Below are 17,876 nucleotides of genomic sequence, written 5' to 3' on the forward strand. Positions count from 1 at the left end.
AACGCCAGTTGCTTTTAACTTCTCCTTTTGCTTCATTATTTCCTCGAGTGACGGCTCGCCGCGAGGCTGACAGATCCTCGGAACCATATACCTGTGATATGGGTTAGATAAGGCGGAAAATAAAATAATGCGAAACAGCGTCTACCATCAAACCCTGCAATAACCGTTAAACCCATAAGCTATATGAATGCTACTCGTTACCAACGTTGCCCGTTACCTCGTCTGGTTTTATCCGATTGGTGCAGCACTTTTCGTGCAATATTGGCAAATGGAAACGAGAGTAGCAAGGAGCTGAGAAATTAAGCGATAGAGAGCCGAGGCGACCGCCAAACAGGAAGAAAAAGCAAAATTTATCAAATTTACCCGTTGTTTGTGAAAATATTTATGGATAATTTTTTTTTTTACAAGAAAGGAAGTGGAGAATGATTCCGTGTGTTTTGAATGACGTTTCTACAGTTGTCGGTCGAGCCGCCCAATGTCGGCACTTCTCTGCTGTACTTATGTGGTTGTTTTTCTAATCTTCCGCGGCGGCGCAGTACATCTAGAAGCGCAGCGTCCTGTGCTCTACAGGGTAGTACGGGACTGGCGGCTACGCTTTGTTACACAACTTCTTGAATAACAATAGGAGTCGGCTCTGGCACTTGGTAGAGCAGTAAACGAGGGACGGAAAATAAGTTTGATTGTTCCGCAAATATATAATTCTCTATACTCTTTCCAGAACTAATTCAAAAACTGGTCGTAAAAACCTTTATTTTACACTTTCGCTTGTTTACTTGTTTTTGGCAGTGTCCTTCCTGCGTTTCTTTCCCGCGCGATTACATTTGATGTTGTTCCTTGTTTGTCAAGTAAAGGAGGGGTGCATCTCACAGGCGTACCTGTGAGATACACCTGATTTCATTTCTCTTTTGCTGGTTTACCCTTCGTTATGGCGAACGGTGGGCATTTTTTACGTTTGTACTAGTAAAGGTAGCCCCCACCCCTCATTTACATAGAAAAGTTGTCTTGCGGTCGGGTCGAACCAATGACCTCGAGTTCAGCATCTCTGCGCCGTAGCTACTGGGCTGCCGCTGCGGTTAGGATCCTGCACCAACTCCACCATCGGGCATGTAGTAATCATATTTTTCTGTAGAGGCCCATAATAAGGCGGGACAGGAATCTGCCTACAGGGAAAGAAAGAGAGATTGAGATAACTTCATTTTGATGGGGCACGGAGAGGCGTGGATCCCCGTTATGGGTAGAGCCTTCGGTACAAGGCCCCAGCGGCGGTGGCAGCACTTACGGATCTGTCGACCAGCTTTAGCTGATCCTCGAATGCCGAGCTGGTCAGCACTATCTCCCACCACTCGTGCGTTGTGGTTCGGTTGGAGGAGTTATTAGTGATTTTATGTCAGACCCGTATGGTATGGTATAGGGTAGCTCGCTTTGTACAGAAAAGACAACGGGGTGATAAAGGGTAGTGCACATGGCATGGAGGAGTGTGAGATGAGGATAGGTGTTGGTCTGGAAATGCCTCCAGGCCGTGGCTTCAACTCTGGTGAGGGAGGGTTGCGGCGGCGGCATCGTTCTTCTCGAAAGGCGGTTGTGCTGGAGTACTTCTTTATTTATTCTTTATTCAAGAATTACCCCGCATTGCCCGAAGGCGTTATAGCAGGGGGGTTACAGCAGGGAAAAAAACAAATCTTCATTCGTACAGCACACTTGCTCTTCACACAGCTGATTCCACTCCACAATAGTTCTGACAAAAAAGGAATCCGCAAACAAGTACGTCCTGGCACGGTATTAGCGGATTTTAAGTGAATGGTCATTACGCCTAGAAATATAATGTGGTTCTTTCAAGTAGCTTTTACTACTAATTCCAGCCTTATTATTAAATATGAGGTATAAAAACTTCAGTCTCAACTTTTTCCGTCTAGAAGAAAGCAGTTCCCAATTCAATTCAAGTTTCATTTTAGTACAACTTTCTCTGCGCCCATACCGCCCCAGGACGAACCTAGCAGCTCGGTTTTGAATTCTTTCCAGCTTATCAATCAAGTTCTTTTGCGCGGGGTCCCAGACGGCACAGGCGTATTCCAAGATTGGTCTAACACATGTTAGGTAAGCAGTTTTCTTCAGGTTCGGCTGTGAACATTTCAAGTTCCTCTGAATAAAATTGAGTGCCCTACCAGCTTTTACAATGACGTCATCCACATGAGCAGACCATGAGCAGTCGGATGATAGCGTCACACCTAGATACTTGTATATAGGTTCGTTTTTTATCAGGGTATTATTTATCTGGTAAAGATTTACAATCCGTTTCTTCTTTCTTGTAAAAGATACATGAACACACTTTTTTAAATTCAAATTCATCTTCCAAGTGGAACACCAAGTATTAATACATTCTAAGTCAGATTGTAACATGGCAGCATCTTGTTCACTCTTAATTTTCCTATAAACAACACAATCATCGGCAAACAACCGTATACATGAAGAAATACCAACAGAGATATCATTTATATAAAGTAAAAACAAAAGTGGCCCTAGGACTGAGCCCTGTGGGACTCCTGACGTCACATCAGCGTATGCCGAGCTTTTGCCGTTCAAAACAACACATTGTCAGCGCTGAGACAAATAATTTTCAATCCAAGCGAGTACGCTTGAGTGAATATTTAACATCTTAAGTTTAATAAGAAGAAGTGGATGTGACACTGTGTCGAAAGCCTTGCGAAAGTCTAAAAAGACACAATCTGTTTGTCCTCCCTCGTCAACATCGAGTGCCAATTCATGATAAAATTCAATTAATTGTGTTGTGCAAGATAGACCTTTCCGAAACCCATGTTGTTCTTTGATCAGTATATTATTATTTGTTATATGACGCATTATCTCAGCATATATAATATGCTCAATGATCTTGCACGAGATGGATGTTAGTGAGATAGGCCTGTAATTTGCGACATCTCTTTTCGAACCCCCTTTATGAATAGGTACAACTTGAGCGGTTTTCCAATCATTAGGTAAGAGTCCTGTGGATAGCGATTTCACATAGATTAAATAAAGGTACATCGAGACAGGTGCAGCACACCGCTTTAGTATACGTGGAGATATACCATCCGGACCGTTTGCTTTGGTTTCATCTATGACCTTTAGGAGTGCCTCGATGCCTCTAACGCTTAATTCAACTTGTTCCATTAAAGGAAATCTGCTTGCTTGTGGTGTAGAGCTATGATTGCATTTAGGTAGGAAGACAGATTGAAAATATGTATTCAAACACGTTGCCTTTTCAATATCGTCTGTAATTATTTGTTGATTACAAACAATTTCATTTATTCCTACAAAATCTGATCCGCATCCTTTTAAAAACCTCCAAAAATGTTTAGGATTAGTTTTCATTCTGTCGTTGAGTGTCTTAAAGTACTCTTCCTTCGTATTTTTTATAGCAAACTTATACTCCTGTGTTACTTCAGATAACTTTTATATGTGATTCATTCTTTTAGTTTTTTTGTATCTATTAAATGCTCTCTTTCTTGTTTTAATTATTCTGAGAATACGCGAATTCACCCAGGGTTTCTTACGTTTCTTGAGTCTGGTGGAGTCTATGCTTGGAACATACTTGTCCGTAAGCTCAAGCAGTTTATCTTTAAATACCCGCCATAAATCATGGATGTCGTAATCCTCAGCAAGACATTCAAAAACCGGCAAGTAATCGAGGAGCTCCTGGGAGATACTAGGATAATCACCTTTTTCGAAGAAAAAAACTCTCCTTGAAGTGGGTGACGTTGATCGGTTAATATCTGTTTTAATGTTTGCAATGACGGCGTGATGGTCACTTATTCCTGGTATTATATAAACCGAGCTAATAAGGGTAGGTGAACTGCAGAACAAAAGGTCCAGAATGTTACTATTCCGAGTTGGAGCATTGACATACTGTAACGGTCCGAAGGTGTTTACAATGTTTTTCATTTCTAGGTTAATACGGCTGTCAACTTTGCATACGCAATCACCTTCTAGCCATTCCAAGTCAGGTAAGTTAAAATCACCCGCAAGCAAAATAGGCTGCCGGGATGCCTCCGAAACGATGTCAAACAAAGATTGCAACAGTTTTAAATTTGAGTTCGGTGGTCTGTAGAATGATCCAACAGCGTATGAGGAGTTATCAGGTAGGGTGACTGAGCACCAAATTGATTCAACATCGTAGGTATCAAGATCTAGCATAAATGATTTAAGAGAAGAGCGAATTAACAAAAACACCCCTCCACCGAGGCGGGGCCTGTCCTTCCGATAAGCAATGAATTCTTTAGGGAATACTTCACTATCCGCGATAGACGGGTTCAGCCACAATTCTGTGCCAAAAACGATATCAGCCTTGACAGACTCTATCAGACCAGCGAATTCATCGACTTTGTTTATTATACTCCTACAGTTTACTACAACGGCAACGAGGTTACGACACACTTGTTTCATTTCCTTTCTATTGCGTCATCGTTCCCTGAATGGAACAACTTCTTTTTTTTCTTTGTCCCACGTGAAGGTCTTTCCGTTAATAATAAGTTTGTCGAAGTTTAGCTTTACCTTGTTATTGCTGTCCGCTTTTTTAACTTTTGCGTATTCCCACAGATGCTTCCGTATTTCTCGGGTATCGGATGAATAATCCTGATCCACACTGTAGGGCGACCCCTTGAACTTATTGGCATTTGACAAGACGTCCTGTTTTTCCTTATATGAAGAAAAATTTACTATGACTGGCCTTTTGAACCTATCGCTGTAACGACCTACTCGGTGTGCCCTTTGTATCGAATTCAGTTCGATCCCCAGGTTAGTTTTGCAAATACCTTTAACCAAGTTTTCTGATCGAATCCACGTTTCAGAATGGTTTCCGTCATCTATTCCATAGAAGACAAGATTAAGCCTGCGACTTCTGTTTTCAAGATCGACGTTTTTCTTTCGCACGGCAGATACTTGTTGTTCAAGTGATCTTATTGCATTTCCTTGATCCGACACTAATTTATTTACCGTTCCAACCCGTTCCTCAGTTACACCAAGCCTACTGTTTACCTCCGCCAGCATAGCCTCGTGTTTGGCTAACTTGGTATCGATGGTATCTAGCTTGCTCATGATTGCTGCCTGACCAGCCTGTAAACTTTTAAGTACCTCCATTGCTGCTTCGGTGAGAGGTCCAGGATTAAGCTCGACATCGCCCGATAGCAACAAAAGAAGAATCAAGTACAACACTCTATTCACAAAGAGGCGGAAATTTCGGCAAAGTGTGTAAGTAAGTGTGTAGTGCCTGTGAACTGGGGTATTCTGGCGACTCTTGCAGCGCCCGGTCGCGGTGACCTCGGGCTATCCTGTGTGCACGACGGTTTCCGCTGACGGCTTCGTGTCCCGGTGTCCAAATTATCGTGGTGCGGGGCATTTAGTTGAAGCGGTGGAGAATATCACATTATACTTTATGTATATGGCCGTTCGCGTAGGCTCGACATGCTGACTGAGAATCTGTAAGAATATGCATTTCCTAATTTTGTCTCGACGCCGAGATGGCGAGGGCAATGGCGGCTTCTTCTGTTGCGGTGACATTCTGCGTACGAATGGAGGCGAATACCAGTTCCTCCTGTCTGTTTCCTGCCACGCTGATTACCATGCCCTCCCCATTCTTCCACTTGACCGCATCTGTCCAGCGAGCAGTGGAGAGAGTGCCGTATCCTCTTTCTATTGCTTTAACTCGTGCTTTTCTCCTGCCCAAGTGATACTCCAGGTGCATGTTACGTGGAATAGGGGCCACCGTTATTTGCTTAGTACTTGTTGACTCTTGGTTGTCGCTACGGGGTATAGCAATCTTCGAAGAGTTCTGCCTGTTCTAGTGAGTTTGAGGCGTGTGATTTGCGCATGGCGATGCGCTTCAGTGAGTTCGTCTAAGGTGTTGCCGATGCCCTGGAATAGAAGTTTCGTTCCAGTGCTTGGTGGAAGGCCTAGGGCTTGTCTGTACGTTTTCCGTGGCAATACGTTTATTTGGGCGTTTTCTCTTGATGTTAGGTTGAGATAAGGTGTCGCGTAGGTGACTCTGCTGACGATAAGGGCCTGAGTCAAGCGTAATAGCTAGGTCTTCTTCCTTCATGCCATGTCTGCGACTTGCGACTCTATTTATCAGGCGAGCTACTCTGTAGGCACTTTGTCTTAGTGCGTTTATAGTGTGATTACTGCGACCATTATTTTGCATGTGAGCACCTAACATGCGGAGCGTTTGAACTCTGGGTATAGTTTTTTTGGTTGATGTGTATTTCAGTGGCCTCTCTGCGTGGTGATTTTTCTTCTGCATTACTTTTCGAGAACGAGGAGCTCGGATTTTTCTGGGGAGCATGCCAGACTGCACTCTTCGGCGTATTCGGTGACAGCGTGTGCCGCGGCTTGTAGGGCGTCCTGCTGTTCTCTATCCGATCCTCAAGCTGTCCAAATGGTAATGTCGTCCGCATATATTGCGTGACCAAGGTGTGGGTTCTTCTCTAGACGCTCTGGGAGGTTTTTCATGGCGTCATTTAAGCGAAAAGGCGGTATGACGGATACCTGAGAAGTGCCTCTGTTTGGGGCTTTTCTTCTATTTTATTCTCAGGGTATGCACACCTACCGTTGCGATGTAGTCCGTTAAGAAAGCTCGAACGTAGTTGTAAGTTTGTTGGGGGCAATTTAGCTGCGATAAGTTTTTTAGGATGGTCTCATGAGCTACGTTGTCAAATGCTCCTTTAAAGTCTAGTGCGAGTGTGCATTTTGCATATTTGGTGACATGATCCAGTACTTCTTCCTTTAATTGGAGTTGTACGTCTTGAGTCGACAAATGCCGCTTGAAGCCGCACATTGTGTGAGGAAAGAAACCTTTGTCATCCCCGTGAGGCTTCAGGCGACTGAGCACCTCGTTTTCGAAAAGTTTCCCCAGACACGAAGTCAGGGTTATGGGTCGCATGTTGGAGAGGCCTGGAGGCTTGCCCGGTTTTGGTGTAAGCACTACATGAGCATACTTCCATTCCTTTGGCAGCGTTCCCGCTTCCCAATGGGTATTAAAGAAAGTTGGGGCTTTTATCGAGTCGTCGTCCAGGTTTCTGAGGATTTTATTTGTGAGCCCGTTTTGTCCGGGTGCTGTGTTTCGAGTTAGGGAGTGAAGGGCTGTCCAGACTTCCGGCCTGTCGGATGGGGATCAAGGTCTTCATTTCCAACTATAGTTTGTTATGGATGTTTCTTTCCATGTGTAGTCGCCGATGTATTTTGCCTCTAGCTCTCGCAATATCTCTTTATCCGACCCCGGTTGGTTGCGAAGCATGCGTCTGATTGTGTGCGTGATTTATTGCTTATTTTTTGTTGGGTCCAATAGGTGCTTTAGTATTGCCCACGTTTTGGATGAGCTGCACTTTCCGCTCAGGCTGGCGCACATTTGCTGCCAGTTTGGCGCACCAGGACCATCGCGTATTCTTCCGCATGTTGTGTAAGAGCCGCTACGCGCAATTTCAGTTTTCTATTATGTTTTTGTTTGCGCCATTTTTTCAGAAGGCTTCTGCGAGCGCCCCACATATGCACGAGATGTGGGTCCACCATGGGATTTTCTGTGGTGAAATGCGTCCGCGACGAGTGTTGTCTGTTCGACTTTTTGAGCTCGCCCGTGCATTGTTATAGCAATGTGATATCTTCTTCTTATTCTTCTTCTTCTTCTTTGTTGCACTCTCGCTTTCCGAAATGCCGTCCCATCCGCCATTGTGCGGCGCCGAGCGGCTGCATTCCCTACCTGCACACGTCGAAACGAAAACGGTGCATTAATTTCCATTAATTATTACATGTGTTTGAAAGTGAAGTTTTCTTTGCCTCTTCTCCGGGGTTTGGCGTTCGTTGTGGTTTCCTCGCCGGGCACGCACGCACGCACGCACGCACGCACGCACGCACGCACGCGCACGCGCACACACGCGCGCGCGCGCACACGCACGCACGCACACGCACACGCACGCACGCACGCACGCACGCACGCACACACACACACACACACACACACACACACACAAACACACACACACACACACACACACACACACACACACACACACACACACACACACACACACACACACACACACACACATACACACACACACACACACACACACACACACACACACACACACACGCACGCACGCACGCACGCACGCGCGCACACGCGCGCACACGCGCGCACACACGCACACACACGCACACACACACGCATGCACACTCGACTTCGGCGACCAGGTATGTGCGGCCTGCTGCCTTGCCTAGCAGATAACTTGGGTCGCTGGGTATGCGAACATTCTTCGCCAATCTCCCAGACTGGCTGCAGTGACGTTCTTTATTCGTTTTCTCACCAACTTAGGTCACTGGATAGTTCATGACCCACCCGCCGTGGTGGCGTAGTGGCTTTGGTACTACGCTGCTAAGCACGAAGTATCGTGCGTTGAGTGCACGTCAAAGAACCCCGGGTGGTCAAAATAACCTGGAGTCTTCCACTACGGCGTGCCTTATAATTGTATCGTGGTTATAGCACGTAAAACCCCATATATTTTTTTTGTTCTTTGTGGCCTAGTGGGTAGAACATTGCTGCGCTTAGAGAACCAGATTCGAAGCCAACTGTCGGACCAACTTGGGTCGCTGGATATGTACACTGAGTATGTACCGCTCTTCAATGAACCTCTTTGACGCCAACTTCGGCCTTCGGTGCTGGGAGCAATGAATCTCGCGGTCTATATGTTCAAACAATCTTGCCTTAACATATTATTCACATATGCGCGCCGCGCACTGACTTCACAGTGACGCCGCTAGATGGCACAGTGTGTCCAGAGGGAAACGCGACAGAGGAGCCCGGCTGCATACACGACGTACACGGCTGCATACATGATGCTTCTCTGCGTTGACGATGCGGTGCTTGGCTACATTGCTTCATTGCTAAGAGCATTACCGTCGATTTTAATCGTGAGATGGGGTTCTGCTGAAATTTTTTTAGCTGTGTGTCGTACTCTGTGCAGCTCAGACCTCGGAATCCAGACGTGGGCAGTCCAGCAAGCCCGTGAGCCGGCGTTGAGGCAGTGCCTTGACGTTCCCCCGTGGAAGACCTGAGCCCGGGTCGCGTTAGACCTTGCCGGAAGTACAAGAAAGTTGTATCCATCCATCCATCCGTCTATCCATCCGTCTATCCATCCATGTGTCGTACTTCTCTGTGCACAGACACCTCAGTGACCTCTCATAAACATTTTTCCATCGACAAGCATCATACATCACCTTCGTCCGCGTGACGCAGACAACTAGAGCCAACGAGACTGTTCTTGTGTCTTGCTCCACTACTGCTACTTCGCTAACTTAATCTAGCTTCGCGTTACTTATACATGAGTCTTACGCTTCATAGCTACATCTCATACGTAACGGACGTCGTAAGTCCTTGAGCGAATGAGCGTGTTGCTCTTTCATTCTGCTAGTGCAATTACGTGGTCTTTTCTTGCGTTGTGAGCAAACGCGTTCGTACGGGGGGCGATCATATGCTGATGATAACTGCAGTGCCATGTAGTTAGAGGGTCGATGTCTTTTGCGTGTTTCTCTTTTCTAACCTTGAAAAAGAAAGGTTCCCCACTACCACCGGCTGTTTTCGTTCAGTTATGAGTTTGCAGCATGGAGTTTGTGCCCCGTCCTCGTCGCCATTCTTTGATGTCCCGAACACACCGGACGAAGCAGGTGAATGTGACAAGCCGAGACAAAGGATAGCGTGATACCGGGGGCGCAAGCATGACGCGGACAGGAGGAGTGTACTCGGCGGGAATGAGTGAGTGAGGACGGTGAAGACTTATCACCCGTATGGATAAGCACTATTGACTTCAGAGTATATGGCAATGATGACAACTGTACATACTTGCAAAAGAGTGATGACACAGTTTCGAATTGAACCCGAAACTGCATATACACCAACCGGGTGAGGCTGTTTAGCAGCAGTAAAAAACAAAAAAAAAGCCATTACTTATGTAGGGCTGGCCTTGAGGTCCATACATAAATGAGGAAACGGTGTCCCAGCTATTGCAGGTGTACAGCAAGGAGTCCAAATTAGCCTGCAGTGCGTACAGAGAGGCACGTGGGATGTACGAACGACCGTTCAGTCATGTTTGCAGGTCGTTGTGTTACGCCAGCTTTGGCGCTATGGCGACGCCTTTTACAATCATGGTTTGCATGCCAAATTCATACTGAAAGTAAACAGGTGAGAGTAACTCTGTTACTTCTGGGGTATCGAAGGCCGCAGATAACTAAATTTTACTCTGCGAGTCTCGACCACCCCCATTGCGTCTGCGTGTCGTTCCAAAAACTGCTAACGTAGGTTTTGAAAGACACGCAGACAAAAACGGCGTCAGCAATTTTTTACGTAGTCCCACTCGCTTAATTGCGAGTCGTATACTGGAAGAGCTCTGCTCCGGTGCTTTCGAAGAAAGATCGAATTGCAAGTTTTATTTACTTTGAATTCTCCGAGCCCTTAGTCTTTATTTCTGGGGAAGATGAGCTCGAATGAGCTCGAAATTCGACGCCGTGGTTGTTTAAAACACCGCAGCGCCATCTAAAGACCGATGGTATTACCAAGAAGGGTCTCGCATCGACGGTGGGAGAAGCCCAGTATTTGGTGCTTGAGCAGCTGAACGAAGTGCATATACGTCACCTTGAAGCCATTATCGATGATAATGATGATGAAAAGGTTTATTGAGGGATTAAGATGCTCTTGGAGATCCTGTGGGTGGGGCCCCAGCTCCTGGGCTCCACTGGCTTCGGCTGCCCGCCTGACTTGGTTCAGAGGCGCCATTTGCACCTCTGTGTCCGAGCTCCCATCGCTCCATACTGGGGCTTAATGATTTACCTAGGTAATTATCTAGACTTCCTGGTTTCTTCTTACACCCCCACGAAATCTAGCTGAGTGTGGGCCTATACCGCACCAGGACATGGGTTTGGGTATAGTGTCGGATGTAGCGCGTGTAACTTTAGCAAATGCGGACAAACCTCCGCCTGTATCTTTCCAAGATTGACAGCTTCTTCCCCTGACAGGGATTTGTGAGGAGTCCCGTAATTTTGACGCTCGAAGCGCTGGTTTTATAGAATTTCTGTAGCGCCAAATGGGATAATAATTGCGGGCGACGAGGAGGGACCGTGCGCCGCTGCTCGGTTACAAAGTTCGCGAGCCAGCACGTCGGTCCTCTCGTTGGTGTGGTGCCCGGGCACCAGACTAAGCGGTGGTGGTAGGCTGGCGTGGGTATGAGTTGTCGCGCCGCGGCTACGGGCATGCGCCCGCCGTAAAGAGGCGGCACGCGTCTTGCAAGTCTGAAATTATTACGGATGGCCATCCCTCGCGCTCCCGTTCTCTGATGGCCAGGGCAGTGGCCGTGGCCTCTGCCCCCGCCGAAGAAGCGACGCGCGTAGACAAGCTCGTTCGCCAACTGATATTTTGGTCAACTACCGTCAAGACGTGGTCTCGGCCACCTGCATGGTACCTGGCCGCGTCGACGTACGTGGTACCAGGGTCCGATTCCATCTGCTTGCAGAGCCGCTCTACCCTGGTGATTTGTCTTTCTCTGTGCCTTTCTGGATGCATGTCCCTAGGTAGCGGAGCCACCGAAATGTGTTTCCTCGTATCTCTCAGCAAGTCCACCAGCACACTGTCTAAGTGGCGGGATGCCCGCCCTGCTTAAGATTGTTCTACCCGCCAGATGTGTCCTTCAATCGGCCCCTCTGCAAGATCAGTACAGTCGCCTTTAGCTCGGTGTACGTGTTGTATAAGCCGAGGGCTAGCAGTCTCTGTCGGCGTGTAACACGACAGCCTTAGGGCCACTTTGTACGTGTTTTTGGTGATGGTATCCACCTGTTTCTCCTCGGTCGATCTTGGTGAGCGTGTGATAGGGTAAGTGGTGTGTATGTTACCCTGCTCATGACCGATGCTTGGACCAGTCTGGCGGTGTCTCCCTCCTTCAGGTCTTTCTTATGATATGTAATTCTCCTAATGATTCGGGAAGTCTGCCTGGTCGTGGTGTTTATTGTGGCGATCGTGTGCGTGTCCCTGTCATTGCTATGGATCCAGTAGCCCAAGAGTCGGGCTTTTGAAACTTCAGCAATTGCGTGGCCGTCAACGCTTAGGTTTATCTGTCTAATACTCCTGTAGTATCGGCTGTGCACGTAGATGATCTCCGACTTTTCCGGAGTCCGCTGCTCTTGACAAACTCTGAGATTGCCGTCGCGGCCCTCTGTAGCCTATCTTCCTATTGCCCTAGCGATCCTTTTGTCGCCCAAACCATAATGCTATTTGTGTACAGTGTGTAGCCCAGCTGAGGGTTCCCGTCTAGAGTGCGAACTAGACTCCACATCGGGATATTGAAAAGCAAGAGTGATACCATTGATCCCTGCGGTGTGCCATTGTTGGGCATGAAGAAAGGTTCCGACCTCGTATGTTTGACCGGAAAGGAAAGATTTAACGTAGTTGAAGAACCGTTCGCCACAACCCATCTTGCTCATTTGCGAGAGGATGGCCTCGTGTGAAATGTTGTCAAAGGTCTACAGCCAGTATGAACTTTTCACTTCCCACAGGGACTCGACTCAGGACCTCCTCCCTCATCAAGAGGAAGGCGTCCTGAGTCAAGAGCCCGGGTTGGAATCCAATCATCGTGGTGGGAAATAAATTCTGCTTAATGTGCTTTAGAGCCCGGTGTGCACCACCCTCTCGAAAAGTTTTCCCATACAAGACGTGAGCTAGATGGGTTACAGAATTCCGATGGGTGGAGTCTTTCCCGGTTTGGGGGTGGTTATGATCTTGGCCTCCTTCTATTACGGCGGGACGTGGCCTCGTGACCTGCACTGGTCGTTAAATAGCGTAGTAACCCGATCTAGAACCTCGTCGCCAAGGTTCCTAATCATCGCGTTGGTTACGCGGTCCGATCCCGGGGCCGAGTTTCGCTTGGCCGCTTGTGCTGCTGCGTAAACTTCCTGCAGCGTTATCGGAGCGTCGAGCTCGGACCCGTGTGCGAACTACGGACTCCGGACACGTGTATTTTAGAGGCAAGGTGGGATGTCCGCGCTGCCTACGGAGCGGTATTTGAGTGCCTGTAGCAATTCTCCGTCTGTCTCAGGAAAGGAATCTGCAATGTATTGAAGAGTTCTGCTCATGGCTGATTTTGTATTGTCTAGTTCCAGCACGCTCCTGAGCATCGTCCAAGTCTCGACGGCACCCTGGGTGCCTCTGAGGGACTTGAAAAACTGTACCGAACCATACGCGGCAAGTTTTGCCGCGTACTCGTTTGCCTGTTCCGACACAGAGGCCTGTAGAGCCGTCAGTTGAGACGCTGCCTCTGCCATCTTTTTAGCATGCTTCGTTTACTCTCCCAGAGGTGAAGCAGATGCGGATCGACCACCGGCGCCTCCATCGGGCGTCTAATCTTTTTCGAGCTTGACTCGTGCGAGTCGCGAATCGAGTCTGCCCATCCTTTGAAATCGTCCGGCGGGTGCTCCGGGAGCGAGCGCGTGCGGAAAGCTGTCCAATCAGTCAGTACCACGTCGCCGTCGATTACTCGGCGAACGTTTAGTGATTCTGTTGAAACTATAATAATGTTGTGATCACTGCCCAGAGTTTCGTTTAGGTTCGTCCAAGTCGCGCGCCTGATGTTGAGCGTAAATGTCAGGTCGGGGTTCGTGTCTCTGGTAACACTGTTGCCGATTATGGTGGGCGCGATGGCCGCGTATTGAGCTGGTAGCCCGCTCTAGTGAGCGTGAGAGCGGTAGCCCGCTAGTGAGAGTCCCTTGAAAGCGTTTTGAATGTATCCCCACGTCATGCTGGGAGCACGGAAGTCTCCCCCCAACACCGATTGATTTTTGGTGCCCGCCATGCTCTTTATTCTGTTAAGATTTTGGCAAAAGTTTCACATCTGTTTTTGGGCGGGCTGTAGAAATTTAGCACGAGCGTGTGCTCCCTGCCCGGCTTTTGCGGTATAATTTTAATATTTTGATGCTGCGTTTCGATGCGGGGAGTAATGGGTTAGGGTGGTCGTGATGACCTTGGAAACCGGCGTTTCGATGCGACGAAATTTTGTGTCGTACAGGGTGTGATATACCTGCATTCTGGCCTGCTTGGAACCGACTTCCTGCAAGTAAATTACAATTGGCGCTATTATGGGTGTGTTTATGAAATTCTGGAGGGCCGCCGCTCGTTTTTGAAACGTCCGGCAATTCCACTGCCAGATTTCTAGGAGTTCTGGTGGTCTCCTATTACGCGACTGAGCCATGTTGTCTAGCGTTGTCGGTGTCGATCGAGTCCTATAGTCTCCCTCTACCCGACGGTAGCCTTCGGGCAGCTTCCCGTAGAGTTTGTGCGCATGCGTTTCTTCAAGGTCCTGGCAATTCCCGCTACGGCCTTGTCCGTGTAGTCTTTTTGTTTAGCGTATTCAGTCGCAATTTGCTGCTGAAATTCGATAAAAATGCCATGTACGCTTTTATCGATGGCTCTACTGACGTGAAACACCAAACTAGTGCTTCCAGACACAATTGGAGTTACTAAGCTATTTAGGGTCTTACAACTTAACATAAGCGGTACCACCACTACATAGCCCCTCAATTATTACTTCGTGTCTAATTTGCCATTTAATCTGCTGCAAAGTGTTGCGGTTCTAAAGACCCTATGGAAGTGCGTAGATTATGTTCAAACTCTGCTGTATACGCGTGTTTAATTGCATGTCAGTACGCAACGAGCACCTGAGCAAAATTGCGACTAGATGGTATACACCGATAAATTGTTTCGGGCGATTCCTTCACACATGGCACATACCCACGAGGAAGGTTAGCCACGCATAGATAGGTGAAATGATTACCAAGAAATAACAAATTTTAGAGAAAACAACACACAAATTTTTGTGCAAGTCTTTATTTTGCACAATATGCTACCTACAGTCAATGAAACATATGAACGCGGACACATGTATGAGTTAAACACAAACAAAAGTCACAACCAAACGAAAAAGATCGCGTCTAAATACGAGTCCTTCAAAGAACAACCTTCATGTTTGACAAATGTGCGTTTGATTAATAAGTAGTCAGCAGGGGTAAGGCCAAGAGCCTTCGCTCAATATGAAAATATCTTGAGCACATGCTGGTGTCCTGTGAATCTTAAAACCAGGGAACCCATGCAGATAAAGGTTTTCTTTGCATTACTAGATCCTCTCGTGCAAACTTTCTTTGTCGGCTATACCATTATGGGAAAATCGGTAAACGAATAAATAAACAAACGGAGTAACGCCACTTTATAAAGTCATGGCGCAAGTAAATGCTTACGACTGTTGTTCCAGAGCTGGTAGGAAACAGCTCTTCACTAAAAAGCCCTTTCTCTCTCTCTCTCCTTTTTTCCTCTTCTACCCTGCTCTCGCAAAAACTCCTGGGTTTGTTCATAGGACACGTTAAACAAGCGAGTCAGCGATCACTTTCTTTTACACTGTGTGTAGACTAGCTTGATTCCATGTGACCGCTCGTCTGGTAGGCAGCTAAGCCAGTTGGTAAAAATATGATATCTTCAGTGAGCCCTGCACGTACGAACTCTTTCTGACGAGTTTTTTTTCCATAGTAACAAAATTTTGAAATTTGTGTTAATTGTTCAGCAACTTCACGGTTGCTACCCTAGAGAAGGACAAAGCTTCTGGTCGCTCAATGCTTTTCTGTTAGAGCTAAAAGTTCAGATACGTTTGCTAGCAGACTGTTTTCCACTTGTAACAGATCTTTTGATTATGCGTAAAGAAACTGGAGTGATGTCGCATTTTCACACTCTGTCAATTGTGAAAATAGGTTTGAATATTCCTTGACCCAAATATTCGCCATGAATGACAGTACTGCACGCCGCAACATATACTACAACAAACGGTTCCTCCTAACGAAAATATACTTTCCACCATACGTATAAGTTTCTTTTTTTTGGTGGCTTCCACGTGGACGGAGGAAACGCAATAAGAAGGTAGGAACAACTCTTCGTAAGTCCTGTATATATTTCCGACCCATAGGCTCACATAGGAACAATGAAACCTACATGTGCGCATTACGCGCGCCGTTGTCATGGAAACATCCCGTCAGTGGGTGTAACGGGAACTAGTCCGAAATGCTCTTGTATGAAGGAAAGCGTTTCAAAACCTTCAGCAGTCGCGTCATGTAAAATAGAGTGAGAGAAATAAGACATTGATGCTCAATGTAATAAATTCTCGTTTGTCAGGCGAGAGTCAAGGCCTGGCACTGGCGCATTTTTTGCCAGTTCTTGACACTGGTTGGAACCACTAAAAAGTATCAGTCATCAACACACTTGCCCTCAGGTTGTAGTCAATATCACCTAGTATACGGTGTCGAAGATGACTAGCGCAAGTGGGAATACGAAGCAGCGAAACACACTTGATGTTAGCATGTAGTCAGCTCTTCTCAAGATGAGGTTAGCTGGTGACGACGAACGCCGCGGAGTTGTGCAGCCGTTGAGCACAATATGCGCAATGAACACTTCGCCACTTATGTTCCTGACGAAGCCAAGACGATCCAGAAGATTGTGTTGATTACGAAAAATAACTAACGATTCCGACATATAATCTTTGTGTAGAAACTTTCTCAACTGCAGCGGCATCCACAGCCATGTCTAAAGATATGGAAACGATGTAAGCTGTTCCATCTGTCTTCGCCACGAACTGCCATTGTGATGCCTTTTTCCTGAGGAGAACTGTGTAACAGTTGGCACGTCTTCATCTCTGTTTGGTGCGCCGTGCGGACGGCCTAGTGGATATTAGTGAATGCGACAAATCCCAAGCGTTGATGCCTATGCAGTTCATGAACACTGCATCGCTGCAAGGCTCTTGTCTACCTCGGCATTATTCAGCGAATGACTTTGACGATGATGAACCCTGTATACAACGGGTGCGATTCATGGTCGCGGGTCAGCTTCAACCGCTCAAGACGACGTCAGGACTGACCAGTAGATGGCGTTGAAGACGATGAACGCCAGTGGGAAGATGTAGCGGCAGTGGCGGTCGATACCGTTGGCAATGTCGCGTGGCGTCAGCGGCGTGATGAGCGTGCACACGAACGGTGGCTCGTCGCCCGCGAACGAGCGCACCGACATCGGCGAGTGTGGTGGCGTGTCCGGCAGTTCTGGCAACGAATGCGGCTCAAGGTCGGTCAGCCTGAGCACGGTCGGACCCCCCGTCTTGTGATTGCCGTTGTTGTTCTTCTTGTACTTGATCTGCACCGCGCACTGGCCCTTAGCGCTCTGGCCCGGGGTGAGGCCTCCGTGCTGGTGCTGAGCTTGCTGCGAGAATGGCGAAAGCGGGATTGCATCGCATTATAAGTTGGCGCAGTTGAAGTTGGCAAGAGTGGCGTAGGCAAAAAGGCACTTTAATTTGACACTATCAATAATAGTTTTCGAGTAACCAAGTATAAACGAAAATGGGGTGACAAGATGGACCTAAATGTGTTGTAGGGGTATACGTGCATCGTCTTTATCAGCGGTTGTGCTGAGCGGTGGGTGCACTTGCCTCATGACATCCTGTTGCTCACATACAAAATAAAACCACCTGCTATTAGTGTGAACGGTATACACGCCGTCTAGCGGCGTTCTTCTCATGTCCTAGCTCTCCGCTACTGTTTTCCCTAGCAACACCGCAAGCACGCATGACTGCAATGTTCTATGTCATAATCCGTGAATTAACTGAGGGACTTATATATTACACCAGATGTGTACAAGACATTCTGACTTTCTGAACACCAAGTTGAGCGTTTTCGCAGGTGAATTCTTATTTGTCTGCTGTACAACGTGGTTCTTACTACTAACAGTATGTGCGACGACAACTATAGGACAAGTTTATCAGAAAATGGTCCTA

The 17,876-nt window shown here is 47.3% G+C and overlaps 2 protein-coding genes across 2 annotated transcripts in view; both read right to left on the reverse strand.

Moving 5' to 3' along the window:
• Positions 1 to 4,364: 4,364 nt before the first annotated feature.
• LOC142583601 (uncharacterized) lies at positions 4,365 to 11,593 on the reverse strand. Its single transcript, XM_075694091.1, has 2 exons — positions 11,493 to 11,593; positions 4,365 to 5,206 (listed from the first exon to the last, which is right to left on the reverse strand). Exons 1-2 carry the CDS (start codon positions 11,591 to 11,593, stop codon positions 4,453 to 4,455), a joined length of 855 nt encoding a protein of 284 aa, XP_075550206.1. The 3' UTR covers positions 4,365 to 4,452.
• A 2,994-nt stretch (positions 11,594 to 14,587) lies between these two features.
• The window catches only part of LOC142582896 (glycine receptor subunit alpha-2-like), a 31,809-nt gene continuing 28,520 nt past the window's right edge, over positions 14,588 to 17,876 (reverse strand). Inside the window, exon 9 of the mRNA XM_075693003.1 lies at positions 14,588 to 17,305. Within this exon, the coding sequence (XP_075549118.1) occupies positions 16,949 to 17,305 (357 nt within the window). The 3' untranslated portion in view covers positions 14,588 to 16,948. The remainder of the gene's footprint in view (positions 17,306 to 17,876) is intronic.

This window comes from Dermacentor variabilis, chromosome 5, assembly GCF_050947875.1.
Source record: "Dermacentor variabilis isolate Ectoservices chromosome 5, ASM5094787v1, whole genome shotgun sequence".
NCBI lineage: Eukaryota > Metazoa > Arthropoda > Arachnida > Ixodida > Ixodidae > Dermacentor > Dermacentor variabilis.

Excerpts from the sequence above, each read along its gene's own strand:
- LOC142583601 (XM_075694091.1), bottom strand. The coding sequence starts at position 11,593 with ATGCATCCAGAAAGGCACAGAGAAAGACAAATCACCAGGGTAGAGCGG. Across the intron at positions 5,207-11,492 it reads ACGTACGTCGACGCGGCCAG|AGTGTTGTACTTGATTCTTC; the intron begins GTACCATGCAGG and ends CTTTGTGAATAG.